General features: G+C 39.8%; 2 protein-coding genes across 2 annotated transcripts in view; one reads left to right on the forward strand and one right to left on the reverse strand.

The window, feature by feature from the left end:
- Positions 1-18569, forward strand: part of TRIM24 (tripartite motif containing 24) — a 51777-nt gene extending 33208 nt beyond the window's left edge. Inside the window, exons 10-19 of the mRNA XM_026863861.1 lie at positions 292-456; positions 4186-4365; positions 6113-6248; positions 7365-7437; positions 8812-8980; positions 9525-9838; positions 12535-12667; positions 14061-14135; positions 15409-15558; positions 16673-18569. Coding sequence (XP_026719662.1) covers positions 292-456; positions 4186-4365; positions 6113-6248; positions 7365-7437; positions 8812-8980; positions 9525-9838; positions 12535-12667; positions 14061-14135; positions 15409-15558; positions 16673-16882 — 1605 coding nt within the window. The 3' untranslated portion in view covers positions 16883-18569. The remainder of the gene's footprint in view (positions 1-291; positions 457-4185; positions 4366-6112; positions 6249-7364; positions 7438-8811; positions 8981-9524; positions 9839-12534; positions 12668-14060; positions 14136-15408; positions 15559-16672) is intronic.
- A 2338-nt stretch (positions 18570-20907) lies between these two features.
- Positions 20908-26719, reverse strand: part of SVOPL (SVOP like) — a 21783-nt gene continuing 15971 nt past the window's right edge. The window contains exons 12-16 of the mRNA XM_026863873.1: positions 25826-26028; positions 24596-24707; positions 23407-23488; positions 21914-22003; positions 20908-21567 (exon numbers count right to left, since the gene is read on the reverse strand). Of these exons, the coding sequence (XP_026719674.1) occupies positions 21406-21567; positions 21914-22003; positions 23407-23488; positions 24596-24707; positions 25826-26028 (649 nt within the window). The 3' untranslated portion in view covers positions 20908-21405. The remainder of the gene's footprint in view (positions 21568-21913; positions 22004-23406; positions 23489-24595; positions 24708-25825; positions 26029-26719) is intronic.

A 26719-nucleotide genomic window follows, 5' to 3' on the forward strand; every position in this document is an offset into this window, starting at 1 on the left:
GTTTTTGCATAAAACTGTAATTCTCCCATATAACTTTCAAAGTTGGAAATAATCTCTCTGATTCTTGTGATATATATGCATTTATTACATTGGAATAAATCAAAACCATCTACTAGGTTTTGGTTTTAACATTGAAAATCAATGTGTTATGTGATCATTCCAATAAATGTTGTGATACTATTTATTTGCATTTAAGAATTTCAGAAGTTTAAAAGGGCTACTTGTTAAAATTTCTGGAATAATGAATAAATATCAGATAAGTTGCAGAATTGCTTGTTTGTTTTCATGCAGGCACCTCCACGCTTGATTCATTTTCAGAATCATAGCCCCAAGTCCAATGGTTCAGCTCTTCCTGCACCACAGATGAGATTTCCCCAAAATCAGAACCTACCAAGACAAGCAATAAAGCCCAACCCGCTGCAAATGGCATTCTTAGCACAGCAAGCTATAAAACAGGTAGAGTTTCTTTCCCTTTATACTCAACATGTAGAAATAAAACAACAAATGTGCTTTATATAATATTTTATATTATGTTTCTAGAGTGCTTTTCAGTCAGAACAGAGACTGCATTTTTTTCTATGAGAAGATACCTACAGTTTTCATGATGAAATGTCAAATTTCTTTCATTTTGACAGTTTTATGCAGCTGAAGCATTACAGAAGTGAGCTGCTACATAGGTGTTTCTTTCTCTTGTTTGCTATTACTGTGATTTCTGGCTGCTTACATAAAACTTAACATGGCCATGGTCTGCACCCTGCAATCAGTGAATAGAGAAAACAGAAAATCCCACTATTTAGCTTGATGTTGGTGACTGCAGTAGGAGCCAGGTAAAAGCTTGACTAAAAAGCTGTAGCTGCCACTGTTAATCAGAATATGTCAAATATGAACTTTTACACATGAGAGAAAAGAAAGTCCACAATTGAGGGAGCTCTACTGAGTGAGACTGATAAATACCTACCTAATCAGCACTTGAACTAGGGCAGAAGGAAACACATAGTATGCTTTCTGGATGTTCAGGAAGGCAAATATTTATTTGGAGATATTTATATAAATACATAGATATTTATAAATAAATATATAAATATTTATTTCTGGAGATATCTATATCTCCAGAAAAGAGAAAATCATGTCACTAGAGGTAAGCAGGGAAGGATCAAATGCATCTGATCTGTGACCTGGAAGCAGACTACTACCACAGAATCATCTATGTCAGAAAAGACCTTGAAGATCATACAGTCCAACCATCAACCCAACATTAACAGTTCCCAACTACACCATATCCCTCAATGCTATGTCGACCCAACTCTTAAACACCTCCAGGGATGGGGACTCTACCACTTCCCTGGGCAGCCCATTCCAACACCTAATGACCCCTTGTGTAAAGAGATGCTTCTTAATATCCAGTCTAAACCTTCCCTGGCACAACTTGAGGCCATTCCCTTTTGTCCTGTTGCTTGTTACTTGGTTAAAGAGACTCATCCCCAGCTCTCTGCAACCTCCTTTCAGGTAGTTGTAGAGGGCAATGTCATCTCCCCTCAGCCTCCTCCAGACTAAACCCCACCAGTTCCCTCAGCCGCTCCTCATACGACCTGTGCTCCAGACCCTGCACCAGCTCCATTGCCTTTTGTTGGACACGCTCCAGTAATTCAGTGTCCTTTTTGTAGTGAGGGGCCCAAAACTGAACACAGTCACCGAGGTGCGGCCTCACCAGTGCTGAGTACAGGGGTCAGATCCCTTCCCTGTCCCTGCTGGCCACGCTATTGCTGACACAAGCCAGGATGCCATTGGCCTTCTTGGCCCCCTGGGCACACTGCTGGCTCCTGTTCAGCCGGCTGTCAATCAACCCCCCCAGTTCCCTCTCTGACTGGCAGCTCTCCAGCCACTCCTCCCCAAGCCTGTAGCGCTGCTGGGGGTTGTTGTGGGCCAAGTGCAGCCCCCGGCATTTGGCCTTATTGAAACTCCTCCAGTTGGGCTCAGCCCATGGCTCCAGCCTGTCCAGGTCTCTCTGCAGAGCCTCCCTACCCTCGAGCAGAGCAACACTCCCCCCAACCTGGTGCCATCTGCAAACTGACTGAGGGTGCACTCGATCCCCTCGTCCAGATCATCAATAAAGATGTTGAACAGGGGTGGTCCCAAAACCGAGCCCTGGGGGACACCACTCGTGACCGGCCTCCAGCTGGATTTATAATAACTCCGTTCAACCACAACTCTTTGGGCCTGGCCATCCAGCCAGTTTTTTACCCAGTGAAGTGTGTGCCCATCCAAGCCTCAAGCAGCCAGTTTCTCCAGGAGAATGCTGTGGGAAACAGTGTCAAAGGCCTTACTAAAGTCAAGGTAAACTACATCCACAGCCTTTCCCTCATCCAATAAGCAGGTCGCCCTGTCGTAGAAGGAGATCAGGTTTGTCAGGCAGGACCTGCCTTTCATAAACCCATGCTGACTGGGCGTGAGCATCTGGTTGTCCCTCATGTGTTGTGTGATGGTACTCAGGATGAGCTGCTCCATCAGCTTCCCGGGCACTGATGTCAAGCTGACAGGCCTGTAATTTTCCGGATCATCCTTCCAACTCTTCTTATAGATGGATGTCACACTGGCCAATTTCCAATACGTCAGGACCTTCCCGGTCAGCCAGCACTGCTGGTAAATGATGGAAAGCGGCTTGGCGAGCACCAAGCCAGCTCCTTCAGCACCCTCGGGTGTATCCCATCCAGTCCCATAGACTTGTGTGTGTCTGTGTGATGCAGCAGGTCACTGACTGTCTCCTCATGGAATGTGGGGGGGGTCGTTCTCCCAGTCTCTGTCTTCTGGCTGAGGAGGCTGGATTCCCTCAGTACAACTAATCTTGTTATTAAAGACTGAGGCAAAGAAGGCATTAAGCACCTCAGCCTTTTCCTTATCACTTGTTGCCATGTTTCCTCCTGCATCTGTCAGGCAATGGAGACTCTCCCTGGACTTTCTTTTGCTGCTCACAAACTTAGAGAAACATTTCTTGTTGTCCTTGATTGCTGAAGCCAGATTAATTTCCAGTTGGGCTTTAGACCTCCTGATTTCTGCCCTGCATAGCCTCACAGCCTCTTTGTAATCACTGTGAGTGGCTAGCCCCTTCTTCCAAAGGCTGTAAACTCTCCTTTTCTCCCTGAGTTGCAGCCAAAGCTCTCTGTTCAGTCAGGGTGGTCTTCTCTGGCATCGGCTTCTCTTACAGCACCTTGGGACAGTCTGCTCCTGTGCCATTAACACTTCCTTCTTAAAGAGTGCCCAGCCTTCCTGGACCTCTATACCCTTGAGGACCTTTTCCCAAGGGATTCTGTCAAGCAGGTGCCTAAAGAAGACAGTCAGCCATGTTTGCAATGCTTATGATATCAGAGAACTAATTCCAACAATGTTGAAGAAAGCTGTACAGTACCTAAGAGAACCTGTAGGAAAAAAACCCCTAAGTCACTTCTATTCTGTGCCTCTGAAAAGAAGATTGGCCTGTCTGCAAGCCATTCTTTTAAGCATTTTCATTATTTAGTAATGTCTTTCTGAAACTAGCAACCAGTAAATAGAATGACTGACTAAAAAGGAGTTGAGCAGAGTGAAATTTTGCCTGCAGTTGCCATGAAATTACATTAAAGACATTGAAAACTGCATATGTCTAAATGAGAAGGAAATTTAGTCTCACTTGACTCTGCACTTCATATCATGGTGTTAAACGTATATGTGGGTGGAGATCCAGTCAGCATTTCAAATTCTTAATCACTTTAAGTTGTTAAGGGAAGCACAACATTAAATACTTGATGGCGACCAAGTGACACTATAGCTATTTACTTAATAAAACACTGGAGCAGTTGTGCATTCAGCCTATTATCTGTAATGCTTTTATTTCACTGAAACTGTTACCTTTCCCCCACAACACTGTCAATGCAGCATGAAATATTAATAGATACTTAAGACTGAGATGCATCTTTGAATTTAAGAATTCACATTCATTTCTTCTATTCATAGTTTTCAACTACTTGTCATCTTGTCTTGTAAGATTGGTTCTTGAAATTAGATAAGTTCAGAGTAAATCAGGATTTTATGTTTGAATGTGGCTTACTGAACTAAGCTGCTTGTTTAACTGCTGTGTTAGAATCAGTACATGCAGTGGATGTGAACTGTTGAAAAAAAAATTCTGAATTGTGAATTATTGTCTTCTCTTTTTAGTGGCAGATTGGTAGTGGACAAACTTCAACTGCCCTTTCAACTGCAAGCAGCACAACATCTACTCCATCCAGCCCAACAGTCACTAGTGCTGTAGGATGTGATGGGAAGACATATGGTCCCCCTGTGATAGATCTGAGTTCCCCAGTGGGTAGCTCCTACAATCTACCATCTCTTCCTGATGTAAGTGTAGCATAAGAGCAATGTTTTTTGGATTCTATTTTGAAGTAAGTCTTAATGTTTGTAAGAAGTAGAAAACTTTTAGTTGGAAAATTGTGCTCTGTCAAAATGAGACAGTTCTAGAAAACAACAATGCAGGATTGTCTACATGTGGCTGGCAATATCCAGAACTATTCTGGAAGACAGCTGTTAGGACAAGTAAGAAAAATAACATTGCAGGTTGCAATTGTAATTGGACTTCTTTATTTGAAAGCTGCATATTTTTCCCCCACGCCCTATAATGATACTAACAAAAATGGGTTAGCTTGGTTTTCATTTACCAGTGTTTGTAGATAGCACTGTTTTGCTGATGGTATTCCTGGTATATTTTGAACATTTTAAATATATTTTTAACTCACTGAAAGGCCTACCTTAGGTAGGTACTAATTGTTGGTATACTGGACATTCCTTGTATCTTTTCCTTTTCTTCATATATCCTCTGTGTGTGAGCCAGTGACAGAAGGAGCATCATAAGATCATCTTTTCTTAAGCTTCTGAACTTCTCTTTGATAGTTTCTTTTGACTGGTACTGTGTTTGTCAGAGGTCCACATTAGAGCTGTTGAGTTTTAATCAGTTGACTTTATTCTTTGAAATAACTGCTAAGCCTATTTTTGTGGTCTAATATTTATAGATATCTGAAATGTCGTTTGTTCTCACCAATAAGTTCTCAGATAAAAGTATTCTATTTTAGAAAGAGAGTACATAGAGTACAGAATCTGTCAGGCTTAAAAGGTGAACTATGCAACACAATCATAAAACTACTGAATAGGTGAGACATTTTAGCAAACTGATTTTGTACACAGTATTATGAACTGTTCTACTTGTATATGGTTGCATTTATGCTATTAAGATACATGGCCCAAATCACTGTAAATATGCTGATCTAGCAGAGGCTTCTGCATCCACTTTGGATAAGCCTAGCTTATAAATATAAATTTCAGTGGTCAGTGCAGTTGATAGAAGTGGATTTGTGAGGTGTCTAGATAATTGAGAAAAGTTGATACCAATGTGACCTATTTTCTTATCAAACACAATCTTATGTATTGCAAGAAAACCCTAACATTTCAAAAGGTCACTTCTCTTTATCAAACCAGAATGTGTAATTTTTACAGAAAGTTAGAATGCTATATTGGGAGCCCCTAAACCAGAATTCAGTTGTCTGGCCTGGGCTGTGTGTGGGTAGACAAGTTTTGGTTTGCTGTTTGCATTTTGAGTCAATATGCATGACCCCTGCCCAGAAGGTATGTGGGACAGATGAAATTCAGTGTCTTTTGAGGTTCTTCCATTCCTGTCAAACACTAGTGCATTAATGGGTAGTTTCTGTATTGCTTATTATCTTTTTTAGAGTATATAACATGAGCATGTAAAAAGAAGGTGTGGTGATAGAAAATCATCTCTTACTTCACTGTGTGAAAGCTGCCTGTCTGGTGTAAGCCAGATGTAGCTGATGGATAAAAATTGGCACTTAGAGAATCATCTGATCTTAAAATGAAGCACTGTTGGGATTTTGCATTTCTTTTCTTTTTAGAGAAAAGCAGATGACCTGCTTTAAAGTAACCACTCACTTTTTGGATGTCATTTTGGTCTTCACCTTCAAAATAACAGTATGACAGAGACATGGGGTGTTTTTTTGTTGGGCTTTTTGGGAGTTTTGCTGTGGTTTTTTTTTCCCATCCCAACATTGTTTCCTCTCTTTTCCCCACCTTTTAGATTGATTGTTCAGGAAACATCACACTGGATAACGTTGTAAGGAAGGATGGCACTGCAGAGCAAAATCAGGCAAAACCCCCTTCAAACAGAACTGTGCAGTCACCAAATTCATCAGTACCATCGCCAGGCCTCTCAGGTAATTTAAACGTGGCGCAACTTTCTGTTTAAGTGGTGCAATGGAAAAATAAAATGTGGCAATGTTAACACTGGTATTAGAATTAGTTACATCTATTTTATATCAAAGATGACAAATATGAAAATGAAGGCAAAGTTGTAGAAACCCTATTAGTAGGTAATGTTGAGACAACATTTTAGTGTTGTGAACAAAAGTGACCAGATCTATTATGTTTTACCCTTCATGTTTTTAAGATTTTAGCGAATTGCATAGAAATCCGTAGAAAAATGGCACTCTTGGGGTTACACCAAATTAAAACCTAGAACCTGTGATAAGGGACAAGTATTGGAAAAAGCAAGATCTGATGTAACAGGGGACAGTGGCTACAAATGGTGACTTGGAAAGTTCAATTTGGATATTAGAAAATATTTTTCACTGGAAGGGTAGTGCAGCACCGACACAGGTTGAGCACAGAAGTTAATGTTATGGGTAGCTAAATGTGGTGGACTTGAAAGACCTGGGGGATTTCTGTCACCATGCCTGGCAGCCATCAGCAGCTGCTCCTTACTCCCATTTCCCTGTCTGGCCTTATAGTGAGGCTATGTGAGCATGAATTCCCAGTTAGCACTTGTGTAACGTTCGTGCAGTCGTATCGCGTTCACGCACTTGGGCAGACTTGCTGAGGCAGGTGGATAATGCGTTCACAGAAAGCACAAACAGCCCATTCTCGTTTCTCAGACCAATGCTCAGCGAAAATAGTCTTTTGGTTATCTGGTCTCCAGACCTTTGGTCTGTCTCATATCTGGCTCCCAGACCTCTTCCCACTCACCAGCTTGTCTGACTTAAAGTTTTCCTTTAATAAGGTGAGACAAAACAAACTGCAGTGCTCAAGTGGAGGGGTTAGGCAAGGCAAAGGTACCCATCACACCATCCTGCTTACAGGCAATGGGCCCCTTTTTAGTCCTCTCCTTTCCTCATCCCATTCTTCTCACCTGTAATGAATTTGTGTTGTATGAGATATGGGTTAAATAAATGGCACTGCAGAAGAAATTTTTTCCAAAACTTGTGTACTTCTGAGTCAAATCTCAGACTTAACACAGACCTGTGTTTTGTTCTAATCTGATTCTTCTATCCTAGGAGGAGTCAGTGTGACAAACATACACCCTCCAATTCGTTCACCCAGTGCCTCCAGTGTTGGGAGCAGAGAGAGGTAAGGAAAAAGTGGGAGAGAAGAAAATGTAACTTCCACCTCCATAGGAGATGCTTCAGTCACTTCTCTCATTAATGCACATAGAATCCAGTTTGCCTCACCTTCTCTGTTAACAGGTCAAGCCTGATGGTTATTACAGCACTCTTTGCATTCTAAAAGTAGTAATTCAATTTGCAATTCAATTAATAGCACATCTAAAACCAGATTAACTCTGTAAATGATGGCTAGGTTGGTGCTATTAAAAGAATGCCAATTCTAAATTAGGTTTTAAATTCAGAAAAGCATCTAAAGGAAAAAGTTGTATATTGGAAGTCCTCATGAAACCATAAATTACTTCAAATTTAAGGAACTCATGTTACAAAGAGGGTTATTAAGAGTCTTCTGCCATAATACAGTTAGTTGAGTAGTAGATATCTACTGAAAGTCTACACAATTGTTTTTATCCTTTAGTGATGGAATATTAATGAATAAATAGATTTAGACAATGTTGTTTGAAGAGTGCAGATCCATTAATGTGTTCCAATAAATTAGAGCATACATCTGGCATAAGATTAATTTTTCATGCAGAGAAAAATCAGATGACATTCATCCTACTTGAATTGGAAATACCGATGCTTTTTAATACAGAATACCTTTTGCTTTACTCCATTTATGTGGTAAATTCTGTTAAGGACTTATGAACTGTTTAAATGTTTGTCTGAAGAGGTTTTTACTTGCATTTAAAGAAATGTGATTGTATCTGCTGCTGCTTTAATTAATTTTGTTAGATTTAAAATTCTTCATTATTTAAAAAAAAAGCTGGCATTTTTGTTTGGTTGTCCGTTCTCATCCTGTTATGACTAAACACATGAGAAAAAAACAGATCTAGTTCTAAAAGTAGGGGCCAGTTTTGGTAGAGCTGCAAGGCTGTGAGAAAATCTTCCAAGAGAGTGTAAATATGTGTTTTATCTGACTTATTTGCTTGCATGGTTTACAATGATCAGTTCAGCTCTGGAGAAACACTGGCCTTTCCCAAAATACGGCTGTATGTCCTTCCAAAGCGCAATAATGTTCAATGGAAGTGCTTTTTTGTGTATGACCTAAAAGAAATGGAAGTTATCTGCAAATCTTGGGAGTAATGGGAAGTCAAACAATGAGTAATTCTCTAGTTCTGGAACTGCACCATTAAATTTTTCCTTTTGGAAATTGCCTTTTCAATATACATAAAAGAGAACAAACTTAAATGTTGTATTCTGTAAGAGCGATACTGTAGTGCCCAGGATTCAAAGAAGCAAAATGGATTAGTGTCCTGGGTCTCAGAAAGCATCAGTGTACAAAAGGTGTCCAGTTCTTACTCGTATCTCTTTTTTCCTCCCCCTTTCTGTCATTTTACAGTTCTGGCTCCTCCAGCAGGCCACCAGGAGCTGATTCTACACACAAAGTTCCAGTTGTTATGTTGGAGCCTATCAGAATTAAACAGGAATCAAGTGCAACAAATGACAACTTTGATTTCCCAATTGTTATAGTGAAGCAAGAAACAGATGAGGAGTCCCGGCCTCGGAATGTAATATTAACAGTTATAAAGATCTCCTTTCTCTTTGGTGGAGGGTATTTTTCATTTATGGGGAATAGAATAACTACTAATATTCTGTTGGGGACTTTTTCAGGGGAAAACTGAAGAGTTAAATCAAAGGAAGAGGTGAAATTCAAAACCAAACTAGCTCTACTGTCAATTCAGTTAGCTGGTGCAATCAGACTGCTTTTGTCCATTGAAAACCTGGGAAGCCAGAAAATATCTTGGAAACATCAAACTTTCGTATGGTGCTAATAAGAGTTTCTAATCATGGTGCAATAATATATAAAAATATATATCTAGGCTTTTGGGGCATCAGAGATTAGTTTTATTAGTGGAGCAGTGAGCAGTAGATAGCTTTTCATACCTTATTTATTGTGTTTAGTTGCCTGATGCTATAGTACAACAGCAATTTTTGCATGCATGTTGTATGTCTGCTTGCATATAGATTTGTTGTTCTGGTCAGTTTACTTGTTGTTAGGTTCATGTAAAATTCATATAAATATAATCTGGCTTTCTTTGTTTCTTCTTACAGGCTACCTTTTCAAGAAGCATACTTACTTCATTGCTGTTAGATAGCAATCATAATTCCACCTCTGATGAAACTGTTTTAAGAACAGATGCACCAGACAGCACAGATGATCAACCAGGGGTACTGCAGGAGAACACACCCAGTGGGAAGACAGGATGGGTAGGTCCCTCCCACAGTGGGGAGGGCAGAAAAGAGGATGATCCCAATGAAGACTGGTGTGCAGTATGTCAAAATGGAGGGGAGCTCCTTTGCTGTGAGAAGTGTCCCAAAGTATTCCATCTCTCTTGTCACGTCCCTACATTGATGAGCTTTCCAAGGTAATTATGACCCCCTTCAATTCCATTCAAACTTCCATTAAAAGACGTAAGTTTTGATTTGTGAAACCCAGTACAAGAAGTTTCAGGCTCAGTCTTTGAAGTCTTGAATCCAGAAGTTTTATTAATTGGTAAAAATTGGAATTTGCATTAAAACTCCAGCTTAACTTTATAGATTTGCAGGTACAATAATAAAACTCTTCACTTATTTGGCAATTAATCTACAGCATCTATTATTAAAATTGGGCCACAGATTTACCAGTTTGTCATAAAATGTTTTAAGGATGACATAAAAGATTTGTATTTCTTTAATAAGAATAATAAAAAACTTAAAGCAAAATCTAAGCTAATACAGTATTAAATGTATTAATTACTATAGTGCTAAACGTAGCTACACTCCAAGCATGGGATGTAGTGACTGACATCTTCCAGTAACATCTCATTCAGTGTTGAAACAAGCAGTAGGTTTTCTTGATTGGCTGTTACAAAACAAGTACTCATTTTTTTTGAGTTTCAAAATACAGTCTTAAATAGATTGTTGTTATAAGCATTACTGGTGTTTCCTTCTGGAATTAACGTCTTTGATTAAAGTAAATGACATTCTGCAATGTTCCAAATTTAAAATGCTATGCAATAAGCTTATTAGTATTAAAGAAAAAAAATATCTGTCTTAACATGTTCATTGTTTAATGCTTTTATAAATATTAGGTTTTCTTATTAAATATTATCATAGTTTGCTGGTGTAAAACATTTGGATAGCAACTTGATTTAGTACACTGATCACTTCTGCGCTATTCTGAACAAGCATACTTCAGCAAACATATGTACTCTTCTAAGTGTCACTAGAAATGGCACATAAAAATGTTTACCTTTTGAAATTTCAAATTACAGTTTGTTGTTTTTAAATAAAATGATGCTATGTTACAGCTTTGTGCCATAAGCAAAACCAAGTTCCAGTAAGCACTCAAACTAATAAGCATTTGTGCCTTTCTGACAAGAAAAAAAATAATTTTTAAGCAGGTCAATAACTATGTATTTACAAGGCTTTGTTTCTATTAAAATTAAAACTTCAAGAATAAGTCTTTAAGATTTCTCTTTTTACCTGGATCATTCACTGGAAACTGAGATGATAATGTCAGGGGGGAAGGGAGCCAAAATCATCTTTTCTGACAAGTGTTCAGATCTGTAAAAGTGCATATTAATACAAGTGCACTGTGTTCCTGGACTTCTGAACCATGGTTATCTTAATTTTCTTCCTGGCTTCAGATGTGTCAGGTTTTTGTTCTCTTCCTTGTGGTTTGGGGTTTTTTGCAGCTGTAACAGTCTGCTTGACAAACTGGTCTGTTACCATTAGTTCCTTCAAACACACTCCTTTATAACAGAAGTGTCAGTCTACCTATTTCATGATTGCTTTTTGTTCTTGCTTCAGGTGGATAGAACAATTTCACCTATAGATTCACAAAGTCACTGCATCTTTTTTCCTTCGCTCCAACCCACTACACCTTTCCTGATTCTTGGATATTTAAATGCATCATTCCTTCATCTTTCATGTGATTCCTGTTTTCTTGTATGATAAGATCTTTAGATCTTGGACTGTATCTATTTTCGTATATCTACCACATCATTTATCTGATGCTAGTCCAGGCACAGAGGTGACACTGTCATATAAATAGCTCTGTCAAGACAGTAGAAGGTAAAAGTCTCTTTGAAGGAAAATGCCCATTATTCGCTACTGTATGCTACAACTATCAGATTGTGGAAGTCCTTGTATTACTCTGAATAAAAACCAGTAAGTTGTGGTTTGGTTTTTTTTTGTTTGTTTGGTTTATTTTTAACTTGGAAGGTCTTCTGACTTACTGTCAAAATGAACTAAAAGGTGCTGTAGAAACTGTTTCCCATTTACAGAGATCTTATACCTCTGAGTAAATACACAGAGATCTTGTAACTGATTATTGCCAAATTCTGTCTACTATGTAAGAAATACAACTCAGCCCTCTTGTGGTTATCTGCAAGCATGCAAGTTTCTTCATTTGTGGAAAACTATATTAAAAACATACACTCTTCATAGTTGTTTTTTTTCCAAAACTTTGAGGCTCACAAATTGTATTAGAGAATCAGTGAACATAGCTTGCAGAACTAATTTTGTCATAATCCTATGTTGTCATTTAAATCTATAGGGTTTTCCTGGACTGATAAAATTGGGAACATCTGAAAGTTTTAGGGAATAAATAATTTCCAGTTTTCCAAAAGATCTATACAGAGTAGTAATATTTTGTAGATGACGCTTGTAGGGAGAATATATAGTTCTTGCCATATAACATGAACACTTATCCTTCTGTTCAGCCTATATGATTCCTTCAGTCTCTCTGTAGTTAGGAAACAGAACTCTTAATAGTACTTTGCTTGAAGCCTGTGAGCTCAACTGAAAAATTTCAGTACACAGTTTGTCTGTTATAACAAACCGTTTTTCTGTTCTGACACCATTAATGACATCAGTGCCGTTAAAAAAGAAACAAAGTTCTAATAAAGCATTTTTGCCAGCAGTCTCTTATTTTGTAGTGTTTAAAAAACCAACAACAACAAAACAACACACGATGCAGAAAAAAACACTCCACAAATGAGGAACCATATCCAGAAGTATGTGGAAACCTTTTGTCAAGAGCATGCTACATCACAATGTGTCTGTTTGTCTTCTTTAGTGGAGAGTGGATTTGTACATTCTGTCGGGATTTGTCCAAGCCAGAAGTTGAATATGACTGTGATAAACCTGCTCAGAACTCTGAAAAAAGGAAATTGGAAGACACTGTGGGTTTGGCACCAATAGATCGTAGGGTAAGCATAAAATGAGTATCTTGCTGCTTCTGGTATTCTGAAATGGGTGCATCCTTTAAAAAGGGATGGTAAAAAAGGAGAATTATCTTTTTAAATAAGCTCTGAAATCATAGCAGCTTTCATGCAAACATGCTGAACAACACACACTAAATCTCTGAGAAGTGCTTGTGATCTGGTGCTCTGAACTGGGACTGTGTTCTAGAAATGACCAAGTGGTGTTTCTAACAGCTCTCGTACACAGTGACCTTGCATTGAGAATTTTTTTCTTTCTTTGTGCTTTCGAAGTTTGGCGTAGATTAACATTATCAACTGATGTTTTTAGTCTTTAAAGCACTTTGTCAACATCCTTTTGAAAAATTAAGGTAATTCTTTTGCAATGAAGATACACAGAGATGCAATTAACGATCCTGCAGAGATTAGCACCAGTCTCAGGGAATAACTGCTATCCTGTTGCAGCTTTGAATGTTCTGGTGGAAAAGCTACAAAGCAAACAATGGGTCCCCAACATTTGTTTTTCCCTTAAACTTCAGAGGTAAAAGAAAAAAATTGTGCCTTTGAGCAGACAGTTGAACTGCTTCACAAAATCTTTAGGATTCTTGGGGTTTTGTGTAGGGGGGGCTGCCATTTATTTATTTATTTATTTATTTATTGTTGTTCTGTTTTATTTAAAACTTTTTAAAGCAATTTTGGGCTGTATTGGAAACTTTCAGCAGTGTCTTACTTGTTTCAGTTGGCAACTTGTGTAAATATACTGAAATGAATATTTTATTTTGGGACTTAGTCTACCTGTAGAACTATTATTTATATGTGCTGCTATCTAAAAGGAAAAGAGCTACCTCTGTATTTTGCTTTAAATGTAAATTATAAAAATGTAAGTTAAGTCCTGTAAATATTCTAATAAATTATCAGCAAGCATAAAGTCACACAAAACTATTTTTAGAATCTCATTCAAGTCTAAAGATCCAGCTTAATATATTTGAATATACAAAGACAAGATATTCTTTCCTGCCGCTAACAAAAAAAGCACTGTAGGCTTTGCAGTTACAGAGCAGTTATACCCAGATCAGGAGAAATACTACTGCTATCTCTGAATATTTGTAAAGCACTAAGAGCCACACGTGGTTTTTTATTCCCTGAAATGTCTGCTGGGCTCAGCAAATGCTGAATAACAGTAACTGTATTAGGTTTCATAGCAGGCATTTGAGAGTTGATATATCTATTGCAGAGAAGAACTACTGTAGGCCAGTAGTTATGACATTTAATCTTGCTTCCAAATACAGTTTCTGTGCTCTAAGTACTGAGCATCTGTTTTGTATTTTCTGTGGTTTGTTATTTTAGAACAAGTCATGTAAGATTCTCTTAATTACTTGCATATCTGTTTTTCTTGACACAGAAGTGTGAAAGACTGCTGCTATACCTCTACTGTCATGAAATGAGTCTTGCTTTTCAAGATCCAGTTCCTTCCACAGTATGTACCTCACTTTTTTCCCATGTTTTCTTGGTAGAATAATTGACGTCTTTCTAATGGCATTTTTATTTCCTATCACAGTCTGTTATCAGCAGTCAAGTTTCCCAGATATTGACTGTATTAAATGTGGCTTAATTTTATTAAAACTATCTGAAGGGGATTTAAAAGATGAAGCATTGGATTGGAAGGGCATTTACTAGTGAAGTTTCATAAGAACTGATTTTACTTAGTACTTCAAAAATTAGACTCAAAAAGTGAGTTCTAATACTCGCTGCTGATTTCACAATGCTGAGTGATATCACTAAAAAGGTAAATTGGCATATGCTTATTTTTTAAAAAAATTGCCTGATTTTGAGAATTAGGATACTCCATAGTACTAATATGAGATTTACTTTCTTCTTATTAGTTTGAAATTTATTAGTTTAAAATGGTAAACAATACCTGGGTGAATCAGAAGTCCAAGGATACATAGAAGAGTTACCAGTATGATCAGATGAAAAGTGCCTCTTTTATGTTCTTCAAGACAAGTCAATTGGAAAAGAATTCAATAAGTAATGTGGTCCTATGCACCCTTTTTATTCCATTTGAATAAGAATTCTTGTGAAGAGCATTCCACAAAATTTAATAATAAGAAATGGCACAAGAGACTAATTGATTAATCATATGGTGGTCATGTGTTACTAAATTTAAGTATTATAACATTTCTCTTAAATCGTGAATCTAGTTAGGGAAAAAAAAATCATTGGATTTCATAGCTTATTTCATATTTTTCTAGAGAAAGAATAAATTGTAATCCTACAAGCACAGCCTGAGTGCCAAAATAATCGATATCTGAAATTTGCCATGATTTCCAAGAATATATTTCATGACCAAAATTCATTTTAAGCAACCTGCGTGCTATCTCCTTTCTAGTGGATTGCCAAAGTTATCATATGGTGGTCTGGAGGGCGAACCTTAATAGATGGCTCATTTGACTACATCCAAAACAACATCCAAATCATTTGGTCTATCATATGTAGTCAGTGTAGGTGGGGTTTTTATTTGTTTTACTTTTATTTTAAAATAGGCATTGGGAGGAGTGTTTTTTAGCCAGAAAAACTAGCATACATCACTGTTACTCCAGAAACTGTCTGCATATATGTTAAAAGTACAGTTCTTATATCTTAGAGTTGTACTTTGAATATGAGATTGAATCTCTCCTTCTGCCTTAGAGCTAAAGGTTTATAAAACAGTAAATAATGAACATGACTGCATTTGATTACTCTCCATTTAGGTTCCCGATTACTACAGAATAATAAAAAAGCCTATGGACTTGTCAACCATCAAGAAAAGACTTGAAGTGACCAATTCATTCTACACAAAGCCAGAAGATTTTGTGGCTGATTTCAGACTGATTTTCCAAAACTGTGCTGAATTTAATGAGGTTAGAAAAGTAGATACTTTTATCTGGTTTCATAAGGCTTAATTGCTTTCAGGAAAACTGTAGTGGGGGTAAAACTTTCAACACAAGAGCTTATTGTATTAAATTTATTTTGACAATGACACGGCAGTGAAAACAGAAATCACATCTGAAATTGCTGCCGTGATGTTAGATGACTATGCAGTGGAGATCCTTCTGTAGAAGAAAGGAGGATTGTAACAGACATGCTAGCTGAATGGTAGGACAGTGGGTAAAGAATACGACAGTTGTTTACCGCAGAGGTTAATGGTGAACATTTGATTTAAAAACTGGTTTAATCCTCCTTGCCTCAAATCTTAAATTCAGTGGGATATTCATTCTGGGAGGTCTAGTCACCCTTACGATTCCTAGTTGCATGTTGAGTGATTGTTATTATTCGTTACTGCACATAAGGGAACACATGGTTAAAAGGATGCAGGTACTGAGTGGACCACAAAGTGATAGAGAATTACAGCGGGAGTAAAGGCTTCGCTAAGTGGCCTCAATGTCAGGGGTGCCTCCAGTCACCCCTGATAGCTGGGACTGCTTCCTGCCATGGTGACCTCCGCTTCCGGAAACCGCTGCGCCATGGTGGCTATGAATGACTTTAGGACTGCCTAGTCCTTCCAGGTTAGAGTCATCACCTATCCTAGTAATACTTTCACCATCATTAGAAAAGGTCTGTAAGCTAGAGAAATGCTAGCATTTAAAGCAGTCATTCCAAAACACTTTTAACACCCTGAAGGCATACCTATATATTTCACAGCGTACCCCAACTTCTTTTTATGTTTGTTTTTTTGTTTTTCCAGTCAGGATTTAAGAGTGTTTCAAGTCTCTTTACATAGCTTTCAGAACCCAGACAGTATGGCTTTTGCAATTGGCTTCTATGACAATCCATCAGAGAAAAAAAGTCATTGGGGGTGTTGGCCAAAAGATCCTCTGTTTTGCAGACTTGTGCTCTTTGGGACCATGTGTTCTACAGGTGCCATTCTTACTGCCATAGATTTTTTGGTAGTTTGTAAAAGTACTTAAAAGACCTAATGTGATCTAAGTATAAAGCTGTTTCGTGATGCATTGATGTTGTCAATTCACCCAACAGCCTGATTCGGAAGTGGCTGATGCTGGCATGAAACTTGAAGCGTACTTTGAAGAACTTCTAAGGAACCTTTACCCTGAGAGAAAGTTCCCTGTACAACCCAACTGCCAGAGTGAAAAAGATAATCCAGAACTCACTGATGACTCAGATGATGACTTTGTACAGCCCCGGAAAAAACGCCTCAAAGGAGAAGACCGACAGTTACTTAAATGAGCTGCATGTTACTGCGGAGCGTTTTTTTAAAAACTAAGAGTATTTATCACTGTTTATTGTGAAAAGAGGAAAAATCATGACTGCTTTGACTTGTAGGTTTGTGGATATTTACTAGACTTTCTATTCCTTGTCTGAAACACAAATCTAATGGAGATCAAGGCATGTGGAAAGCTTCTCTGAAGTTCCAAACTTTCATCGTACTTCTGGAGCAGATTTCTGGAGAAATTGCCATTTGTGTGGGGTGACAGCTGTTTACTTTGAGAAAGAAAATAACTTTGTATAGAATTGAACTTTAAAACATTACATGGGTTCAACATGTGGCTTTCTGAGTTTGAAGAAAATGTGATCTCACCAGACTTTTAATTTTACCAAAGGCATGTGGCTGGCCATAATTTGATTTCTTTGTACTGTATTTAACACAAGCCATGAAAACAGATGGTGTAATATTATTGTCCTGCAATACTGACTGGTACAATGAAAGTGTAGTTGCCCCCAAAGAGGTTATTGGTAATTTTAAAATGTAAGGGAGAGTGTATTAAAAACAACTTTAAAAAAAAAAAAAAAAGTTTGTTTGGGAGTTTTTAATGGAGGAAGTAAAGGACAAAATACTTTGGTTTGTGCCATTTTTCTCACCACCAGCAAGAAACAATGGTATTCTGTACTAGTTTGTTTGGCAGGTGTCTCAAGTTTGATGTATCTCTGTTTAATGGACTTGATGGCAAAGTCTTGAGGGGAAAAATGTTTGCTTGCAACCATCAGTTAGTCTTTTTGTATGATTAGAGAGGGGGGAAAAAAGTATCCAGAATCCTTTCTGCCCACAAGCTCTTATTGTTTTTCCAAATTCCTAAATATGTTGTTGTCAGAATGCAACCAGCATCATTATTCACTTGGAAGTACACAAGTTTGAAGAGGTGGAGAGAAAAGGATATTGCTCTTCAACCCTTCGTCTGTACCTGTTAAAATCACCAGAAGGTGAGGACAAATTAACTTTCTTTTTTTTTGTTCTGTCTAATTTTCAGAAGCACTGACAACAATATGGATGGTTGTTTCTGCCCTCAGAGATTGCAGAGTTAGAGAAGTACTTGTCTATGGTTGCTCCAGCTATTGGTTTATACTCTTCATCTATGTCATCTTAAATGAAAACTGAGTTTTCAGGAGAAAGGGCAGTCTCTTGGATTAATTGAGCTCTGACTGTGCCAGAATTTCACAGGTGGGATTGTCAAGATACCCAAGTGTACCCAAGCCTACTTTTGGTGTTCCATATCACACTCATGCTCTGGATAGATCTTTGAGGAGACTGGATACAAGTGCTGCTTCTGCCTCCCTGCTGTGTACGTGTGTGCTCAGAAAAAGACACTTTTTTTGCCTCCCCCCAGATGAGATACTACTCACCTGCCTTGTCATAGGGTGGCACTGCACACTTAAATGTAGTGGACACTTCAAAAGAACACTCCAATTGTGTTTGTAGCAGGCCTTTGACATAGCTTTTGAAATGCCTTGATCAGGTGGTTGATTTTTTTTTTTTTTTTAAGCTGCTCAAAACAACCATTTATTTTCCCTTTTTCCTGTTTGTTTGTTGAGGGGTGGTGAGGCGTGTGTTTGTTTTGGCTTTGTTTTTTTGTAGAAAGTTTTTATTACCAGAAGGAGAGTTGTTTGTAGCAGGAGTTTTGCCATCCCAGAGTACCAGAAGAAAAGAGAGGTGAAGGAGCAGAACAGAATGGTAAGGAAGACCATTCTAATAAAACAGGTGTGATCAGTGCAGGTTACAGCACCACAGATTTAAGAAATAAGAGTCAATTCCATTGCAACATTTGAAGTCTTAAAGATCTAGCAGTGCCTAGAAGTCCTAGATACCATGTCACCCAGTTTAACAGTGCTTCTGGAGGGAGGTGCTCTGTGTTTCTCCAGACCATAAGGTGCAAGCACAGTTTTATTAGGAGGTTTAGTGCATTTAGAGGTAACATTAGGCACCTATACAGCTTCACATTCAAGTTATTCTCTCAGTGGAAAATAATGGGGAGAGGAGCGTAGATGTATTCCTGCACTCTAGTTACATACCTGTCTGCTGTAAACTGTTTGAAAATGGCTCTGTTTAAATAATCCACTGGAAAAATCTGACTCAACTTTCATTTTGTAGTCTTGAACTGCACCCTAAGAATCTTCAGGAATTGCCAATGCAATGAGCTTTGAGATGTTAAATTTAACTATTTTAATGTAGATGACATGCACAAATAGTTGAGGAATGCTATTTTGATTTTAAAGGGGAGTACTATATTCTTTCAAGCTGCTGTGGCAGACCGTATACACTTTGTGTATTTTCCCCACCCCTCATACCTCTCCCTTGCCTCAATCCACTGAATGATGGCTGTTGGGGTTTTTGTGGTAGGTTTTTTTGGTATGTGGAATAGCACTTGTAGTAAAGAGTCTTGATCTCACTTCATGGGACAGGTAGAAAGTATCTTTTTTTTGGGTCGTAAGAAGGAGAATGTCCATGAGAAATTTTATCTGTAGAAATCATAGCTCTTACACTGTTCAGCTGCAATTTTTTTTTATAATGGAAATGGTATGGAGAAGCAATCAACATCAAATGCAGCTCACAGGAAATGACAGATTCCTAAGGTTTATTTTTCTTTTCTATCCAATCCAACATCAAACACTTGTTTTCATTTTACTTGCTAAAAAGGGGAAAGAAAAAAATACATAAAATTAATAAAATGCACATGAAAACCAACAGTAAATGGATACAGGGGAAAATAATACACATTTGGTATGTCCAAAAGGTCCTGCCTCTGATAGGCAATCCCTATGACTGCTTTGGCAGTGAACTGATGCTGCCCTGATAAACTGAAACAAGAGTAGATAGGCTTTTTAAATGTCATTGTCTAGATTTCACAAAAAGCTACTTGCGTATTTTTTATGTAGTTGGTTCATTTAGACATAGATTTAAGGAGCACATCTATTGCCTGGAGCCTTAGGACTAAATATTGCCATGTTAAAAGAGCTTTTACATCATGTATTTAAACTCTTGTATGGATTGGATGACTGTACTTTGTGAGAGGCCCGCAGACAGTATGTTCAACAGTCGTGATTTAGCAATCCCCGAATTACTACGTACACAAATGTAATCTCCAAAATGACCATGAGATAAGAGTTAACAGGTTGAATTTAAGATCTAATGGCGGCTTCTCTGAGTACACAACTAGTTCTGCAGATTTTTATTTTTTCCATCCTTTTGATTTCTGCATGTAAAGGCCAGCATTTGGAGCTTATAGGTCTTAATAGTAGCATGGCAGATAATGCTACTGAATTAAGTTCCCAAGAAAGGGGGGGGGAATCCCCTTTTCATTACACTCCCATTTTTCTTGACCACTGTTAGCCAAAGTTAATCCAACTGTAGCTGAATCAAAGCTTTCCTTTTCTTTTAAAGCAGTTTTAATGAAGTGTTTTGCTTACTAATTGTTGTAAATCCAACCATTTGAAGGCCTTAAGTGGCTTTCTGGCCTCTGTGCATGGGGTTGAATTTCACCCACAAGGGAAGAATAAGTTACTTTGTCCACTTCCTTATTTAAACTTTGATTATTTTTCTTCCACCCAGTCTTCTATAAAATATCATATAGATATTTTAAATGGCATAAAAACATAAAAGACAAGCAGTTCTAAAAGAACCATTCAAAGAAGCAGGCTATGATTAATATGTTGCTCTTTTGAAAACACTAAGGTTAACTATCCCACACACTTTGAAGAAACCCTAGAAGATGTGACCCAGTGAAGTTGTGTATATGTATGTATTTAATATGTGTGTGTTTGTATAGATGTTTTTTTTTAAAGTCTGAAGTCCATATAAAATATTTTGATCAAACATCTGTCTTGCTCTAGGCTGCTAAATAACGTGGATTATTTAGTCCATGGTCTTCTGATTTATACAGTCAAGACTGGAGAATAACAGGTGGTGTGATGTGAAAATTTCCATGCTGGTATAGCTGAATCGACCAGAATCAGAACTTCTCACCAACTTCTGTAATTAAACTAGTGCAACTTGTGCAGGGGGGGCTGAATTTAAACTTTTCCCCCTGAATCTTTGTGCTTAGTGTTTTGACTGATTGTTTTACAGGAAAGATTAGCCACAAGGACCTATCTAAAGGACTGATGCAGTTGGGGCTTTTGACTTGAATTTGATGAAGAAATGGCTTTAGTAGTTTTAAGATATTTATTGCATCTGCTGTTCTCTCTCTCCCTACAGCACAGGCAGAACAGAGTATGTGCCTGGGAAACAGCACCTTCAAGTCAGGACTGGAGATACTAGTGAAGAGGAGCTTGTACTAACATGCTAGCATGAGAGAGCTGGGGCTAGGGCAGGCTTTCTGGTTTGTTCTTTTATGAGAAATGACCTCTGAGTAGGGGTGATGGTGCTTTAAGCTGCTGCAGCAGCACTTTTCTGTGCTTACCCATCAGGCCTTACTTTGGTTTACCACCCCTCAGGAGAGTTTGGTTTGGATTCTGACTGAATCATAATCTAGTAGTTTCTAAACAGTGTTTAGATACACAGTTGCTCCTGGAGTAGTAATACAAACCTGCAGTGCCCTGCCCTTGGTCTCAATGGGCAGTGTGACCGCAGAGATGGCACACACGACACACACAGATGAGAAAAGACACAGGGCCCCAATGAAAGAAGCACTCATGAGAACCTGCAGGCAAATGAACAGTTTAAACATCAGCTCAGTGGTATAGGGAGGGGTGGCAGTTAATCAGTAATTAACAAAGGGTCACAAACACCTGAGAGACTTGACAGTTGAAAAATGGTATCATGTGGATCAGCATTCAGAAAGTAACAAATACTAGCACGCTAAGCTCTAGGAAGAGATTTGTGGAGATCTGCAGCTGGTAAAGTACTCTGTATAGACATCAGATAAAGAACTAATGAGTTGGAGTGGGGGAACTGAAATAATCTATTTTTTGTGAACTGCAAGAATATCTATATTTGATAGCAATGATTGGCACAATGTTTACCAACATTATCCGGTATGCTCTTACTTGTGATATAAATGGGGCCACCATAGCTCCAACACGGCACAATGACCCACTTGTTCCCATCCCCAGGGCTCGCATTGTGGTGGGATAAACCTAAAATGGGCCAGAAAGAAATTGGATTAGTGCAACAGCAATCTGTGATATGTGTCTTTATTTTCCTTTTTATATTTTTCTTTTTCTTCAGAGAGACAGACCCATTACATTATCCAGGGCAGTTAGGAAGATAAGATATGAAAAGAAATAAAGGTTCTTTCTGGGTCTCGTTTGTGCCATTACAAATCTGCTGGGTTTTGCCCCAAGTAAAGTTTTAGGGCCAGTCAATCAAAGCTGGATAGGATTCCCCTGCTGTTTGCTCCCTGTCCCCTTGCCCCCCTTTGGGGGCCAAAGTCACAGAGGATAGGCTGGGTGCTAAAGGAAGAAGTAAATTTATATTGCCAGGCCCTGTACCTGGAAAGCAGGAGGAAAGGCATGCAGCCTTCAAGACTGCCTATTTATTTGTATCAACAGCACTTTTGTTTAGGAGGAAAAAGAAAAACAGATCCCAATAAGAAACGTCCAGGCTTAGAAGAATGTGCTTTCTGTATTTTTCACATCTCCCAGACACCTGTGCCAATAAAACACTTAAGCATCTGTTTTGCTTAACTTTAGGTAAGTCCTGATACTAGATTTTAGCACGTAGACTCATGTAAGCCTTTGTTTAAATACTTTACTGGTCCAAGCCAATGGGCATAAGGTAATGCAAGAGAAGTCCTGGCATGTGGCCAGAAAGGGGATTTCTGAGTTTACTTTTGATCATTGATGACAGTGTGAGTATTGGTTTATGATATGGCTGTTGTAGCAATGGTATTTCTGTTTGCTTTTTATAACTTTACTCAATCTGCAAGGCAATACATTTAACTCCACACAATTGTTTAAAAAAACAAAACAAACAAAAAAACCCAAAACCAAAAACCCCCAACAGTGCATACTTAACCCACAGAACTCATGGCTCCAAAATTGTATGGAGGACAAGCTCTCTGAAGGATTAAAAAAAAATATTTGCAGACAGAACACAGTAATTTCCATTAAGTGAAAAAAAATCGGGTATATATAATGTCATATACTACTTCATGTTACTGCATCAGTCCCCTAAGCGCTGGAAAATGTTCCTTTCAGTGGTCGCCTCTTTTCTAACTTTGCAGGCATGGTGGAGGGGGAAGATTGCAGCTTTTGGAAGATGGCAGTACACAACATCCTCAAAAATAACATTTTCTAGTAGCTGGCCGATGGGTGGCTTATTAGGGCATTTATCTTCCACCTGCTCTTGCCATCTTTAGCTAGTTTAATAATTTCTCCTCTGCTCTTGCATATGAAAACAGTGGGGCCAAGGAAACTAGAGATACTTAGTTCAAGGAAGGTGACTCTTAACTAGTCAATAAATATGGCAGTATTTCTGAGTATAGGCAAATGGTCTTTCATGTCCCAGAGCAGCTTAACATGCTTTCAGGAGGACCCACCTCTGCTGTGTAAATGTAGATGGTGTTGAAGTTTGCTGAAACCAGGGCACGCAGCATGAAGAGGAACCCAATCATGCCTGTGCTAGGGAGAAAGCCAGGGGGAGCAGAGTTAGTATCACTGAGCAGTGATCAGCAGAGACACAGCCTAATTCCCTGTGCTAAGGCTTTTAGCAGCTTAATATAAGGGAAATCATAAGGAAAAGTTGATTGTTGAAACATAGAATCTTTCTTTAGTCCATTGGCAAGGCATGTTTAACAACAGGCTATTGCATGTTAGGTTTCCTCTAGGCCACTGTTAGAGGCTGGAGGGAATGAACAGGACCTTAGTGGCTCAGCTGCTGCCTTCAGCATTACAGTCAGGGCTGGCTTTCAGCCTAACCCTCACTTTCTGTTCCTCTATAAAACTGTTGCAAGCAAATATGATGGCCAGGCTCAAGCTCAGTTTCAGGGAAAACTGAAAATAACAATAATAGCAGTACAGAGGACTTAGTGAAGGACTGTAAGCTTCCTGATGGGCTCACTTAGCTTAATGACTATTTGCAGCCTCCCACTCCAGCTTCCAAGTATTTCAGCCAGCCTCCAGGGCCAGTGGCCCACGGGCAGGCAGCAGGGGTGTACACCACTGGCAAGCAGCTGTCAGGCTACCAGCCAGTTTACAGGAAAATTCAGCTTGAAGCTATCCTGATTTTCAGTAATTGTTATGCTCTGCCAGCTTGAGAGGGGTCTTTGTTGTTAGACACCCTCACAAATCAACCTGATAATTACAGCACTCATGGCAGCCTTTCCCTTGATGCCTTGAGCTCATTTTGAAGTGTCCAACCCCACAAGTTGGAGGAGACATATGTAGCATTGCCAAAAACAAAAGAAAGGGGGAAAAAAGAGACTGAAAGAAAAATATTACTTCTATCTGGTGGGTGTTGGTCACATAATTTTTAATTTCTAGACTGTGCTAGAAAGCAGCTTGTATGCTTAGGGGAAGCCGTGTGGGCTCAGTACAAGTGAGTTGCTCTCCACACCGCTGCACCACAGCATCTCCTGCCACAGCTTTCCAGGGAAGTGTAGGGAACCAGTCAGAGGACTTTTTCAGATGTGGAAGAATTACTGGCCTGGGTGACTGAGAATACCTAGGTTCTGCCCTCAGCAATGCATGCATGGCCCCCAAGAAGACCCATGTGCTGATCAAGACTACCTCGAGGTGCAGATGTTAAGAAGAAGAAAGAATAGCGCAGTGCATCCCATGGTGATACACAGGCTCAGGCGTCTTCCAAGGAAATTGATGCTGAGGATGTTTAAAGGATTTACTGGAGACAAAAAGGAAAACCATAAAATGTTGAGCAAACTGCAGTGATTGTCTGTCTTTATAGACCTTACACAGCATGCATCAAAACTACTTCTCTGCATCCCCAGTGCCTACCAAATGCTCTGTCAAATCCACAAACCTTATAATTCTCCTCCTATACCCAAACCCTGTAATCTGTGCCCTCTGTTTTGTTTGTCCTTCCTCTCAGAGGATGGAGCCTGTCCTCTGAAATTGCCATGCTGGAGTGTGGCAGGACACCAGTGCTGGTCCTGAGCCCTGCAAGGCAGGCACACCCTGGGTGAGCACCACAGACCTGGGTGGTTTTGCTCCTCTGGCCATGGCCCAGCCAAACACCAGGGCCCAGAGTGTGCCCTGTGGAGTCCCACCAGGAGCTGAGCATTGTCACTGGACCAGTCCCAGCCTGGCTGCACCTGCAGGATCCAACACCTGGTAGCTTTGTAGCCCAGTTGCTGAGATGAACCAGGGAAAACGCTCTCCTCTCAGGAGTGTTGCAGTACCAGACCTGCACACAGTGCCAAGTTCTTTCAAGGGTCCATGTGGGTGCCTTTGGGCCATCCTGCTGTCCCCCAGGGCTCCCAGGCAGGCTGCAGCAGGAAGGGGTTTGAATGGCTGCAGATTACCTGGGCAGTAAAGCTGCTCCCGAGGCCACCATCTCTTAGAAAGTAGGGCACTTCTGTGGTGTGTTCAGTTCCATCAATCTGATTTTTTGTGATCCTTGCTTAGTTATGACTTCCCAAAAACTACACATCTGGGAATTTGGGAAGCCAGGGTTGGTTCTGGAAAGTTAAGAGCAATGTCCCCTGGAGTTTAACCAAGGCCGTTGGTACATACTAACTGCAGATGTGGTCTTTGGCTCTGCTCTTGGAAGGACCTGTGCTGTCATCAGAAGCTGAAATATTCACCTGGGGAGTGATACCCTCCCTTGCCACCAGCTCATGCCCTGTGTCTCAGACATTCATTAGGAAGAGCCTGTGCCTGGCACTTGCCAGCAGTGCTGAGGACATATGAACCCCTGACACATCACTAAATGCATCCAAGCTTTGCAGCAAGTATTGGCTGACTGTAAAAAGGGAGAGGCCAGGAGGGTAGCAGAGTTACATGCGATCTCTCCAGCTGTGCTGATGATCATGGTCTGGTAGGCAGAGGGCCCAAACAAGCGGCAGTGGCAGGGGCTGCGGGTCTCCTCGGAGTCATCACCAGGGTCCTGCACTGGTGGTGCCGTGGAGCCACAGATGAGGTCCCGCTCCAGTAACTCAGCACTGGCCAAGATGACGCCGTAATAAGCGAAAGCTATGCCAAGCCTGAGGGGGGGAGTAAGAAACATGGCAGTGAGCAGCAGCAATGACAAGGAATGTGAGGAAACTGAAATACAGCAGGTTTTGGGTGCTCTGGGACCACCACTGTGAGCATCAGCTCTGCCTGATGGACTGCCCCCTTAGCCTGAGTTTAGCAATGACTCAGGTCCCCGATCAGCCACCCAACGGCGCACAGCTACCACCTATGTCCATGCACCACTCCTCCTTGGAGGACCCTGCCCCAGCTCATAGTTCATCTCTTTGCTTCCCCCTTAGTGCTGATTTTTGCTCTGCAGCAGATGACCTGCTGCAGTCACACTGCCTTTGGTCCCTTTCCTCATGGAGGGCTGTAAGTGGAGACACTTCCAAACACCCCATTCCCGGGAGACCAACCCCAGAGTTGCAACATAGACCCCAGTGCTTGTCCAGGTATTTTTTTTTTAGTCCTCATCCTTTCTGCCCAGGGATTTTTGAAAGGAGTTTTCATTAACTGGCTGGAGAAGCTCACCCTGGCTGTCTCTCAGGAACACAGTATTGATGGCAGCCTGGCTGTGTCATTATCAAGTATTTCAGCAGATGCCTAATCATAAGTGGACCGAGAAGTAATCCCCCTGGCAGTTTCAGAAACAAGCATCAGAATCTGGGCTAGGAAATGAGCTGCCTGGGGAGGCAGGGGATGCTTGGGGCATATTGGGGG

Source organism: Athene cunicularia, assembly GCF_003259725.1.
Source record: "Athene cunicularia isolate RWA chromosome 1 unlocalized genomic scaffold, athCun1 chr1_part2, whole genome shotgun sequence".
Taxonomy (NCBI): domain Eukaryota; kingdom Metazoa; phylum Chordata; class Aves; order Strigiformes; family Strigidae; genus Athene; species Athene cunicularia.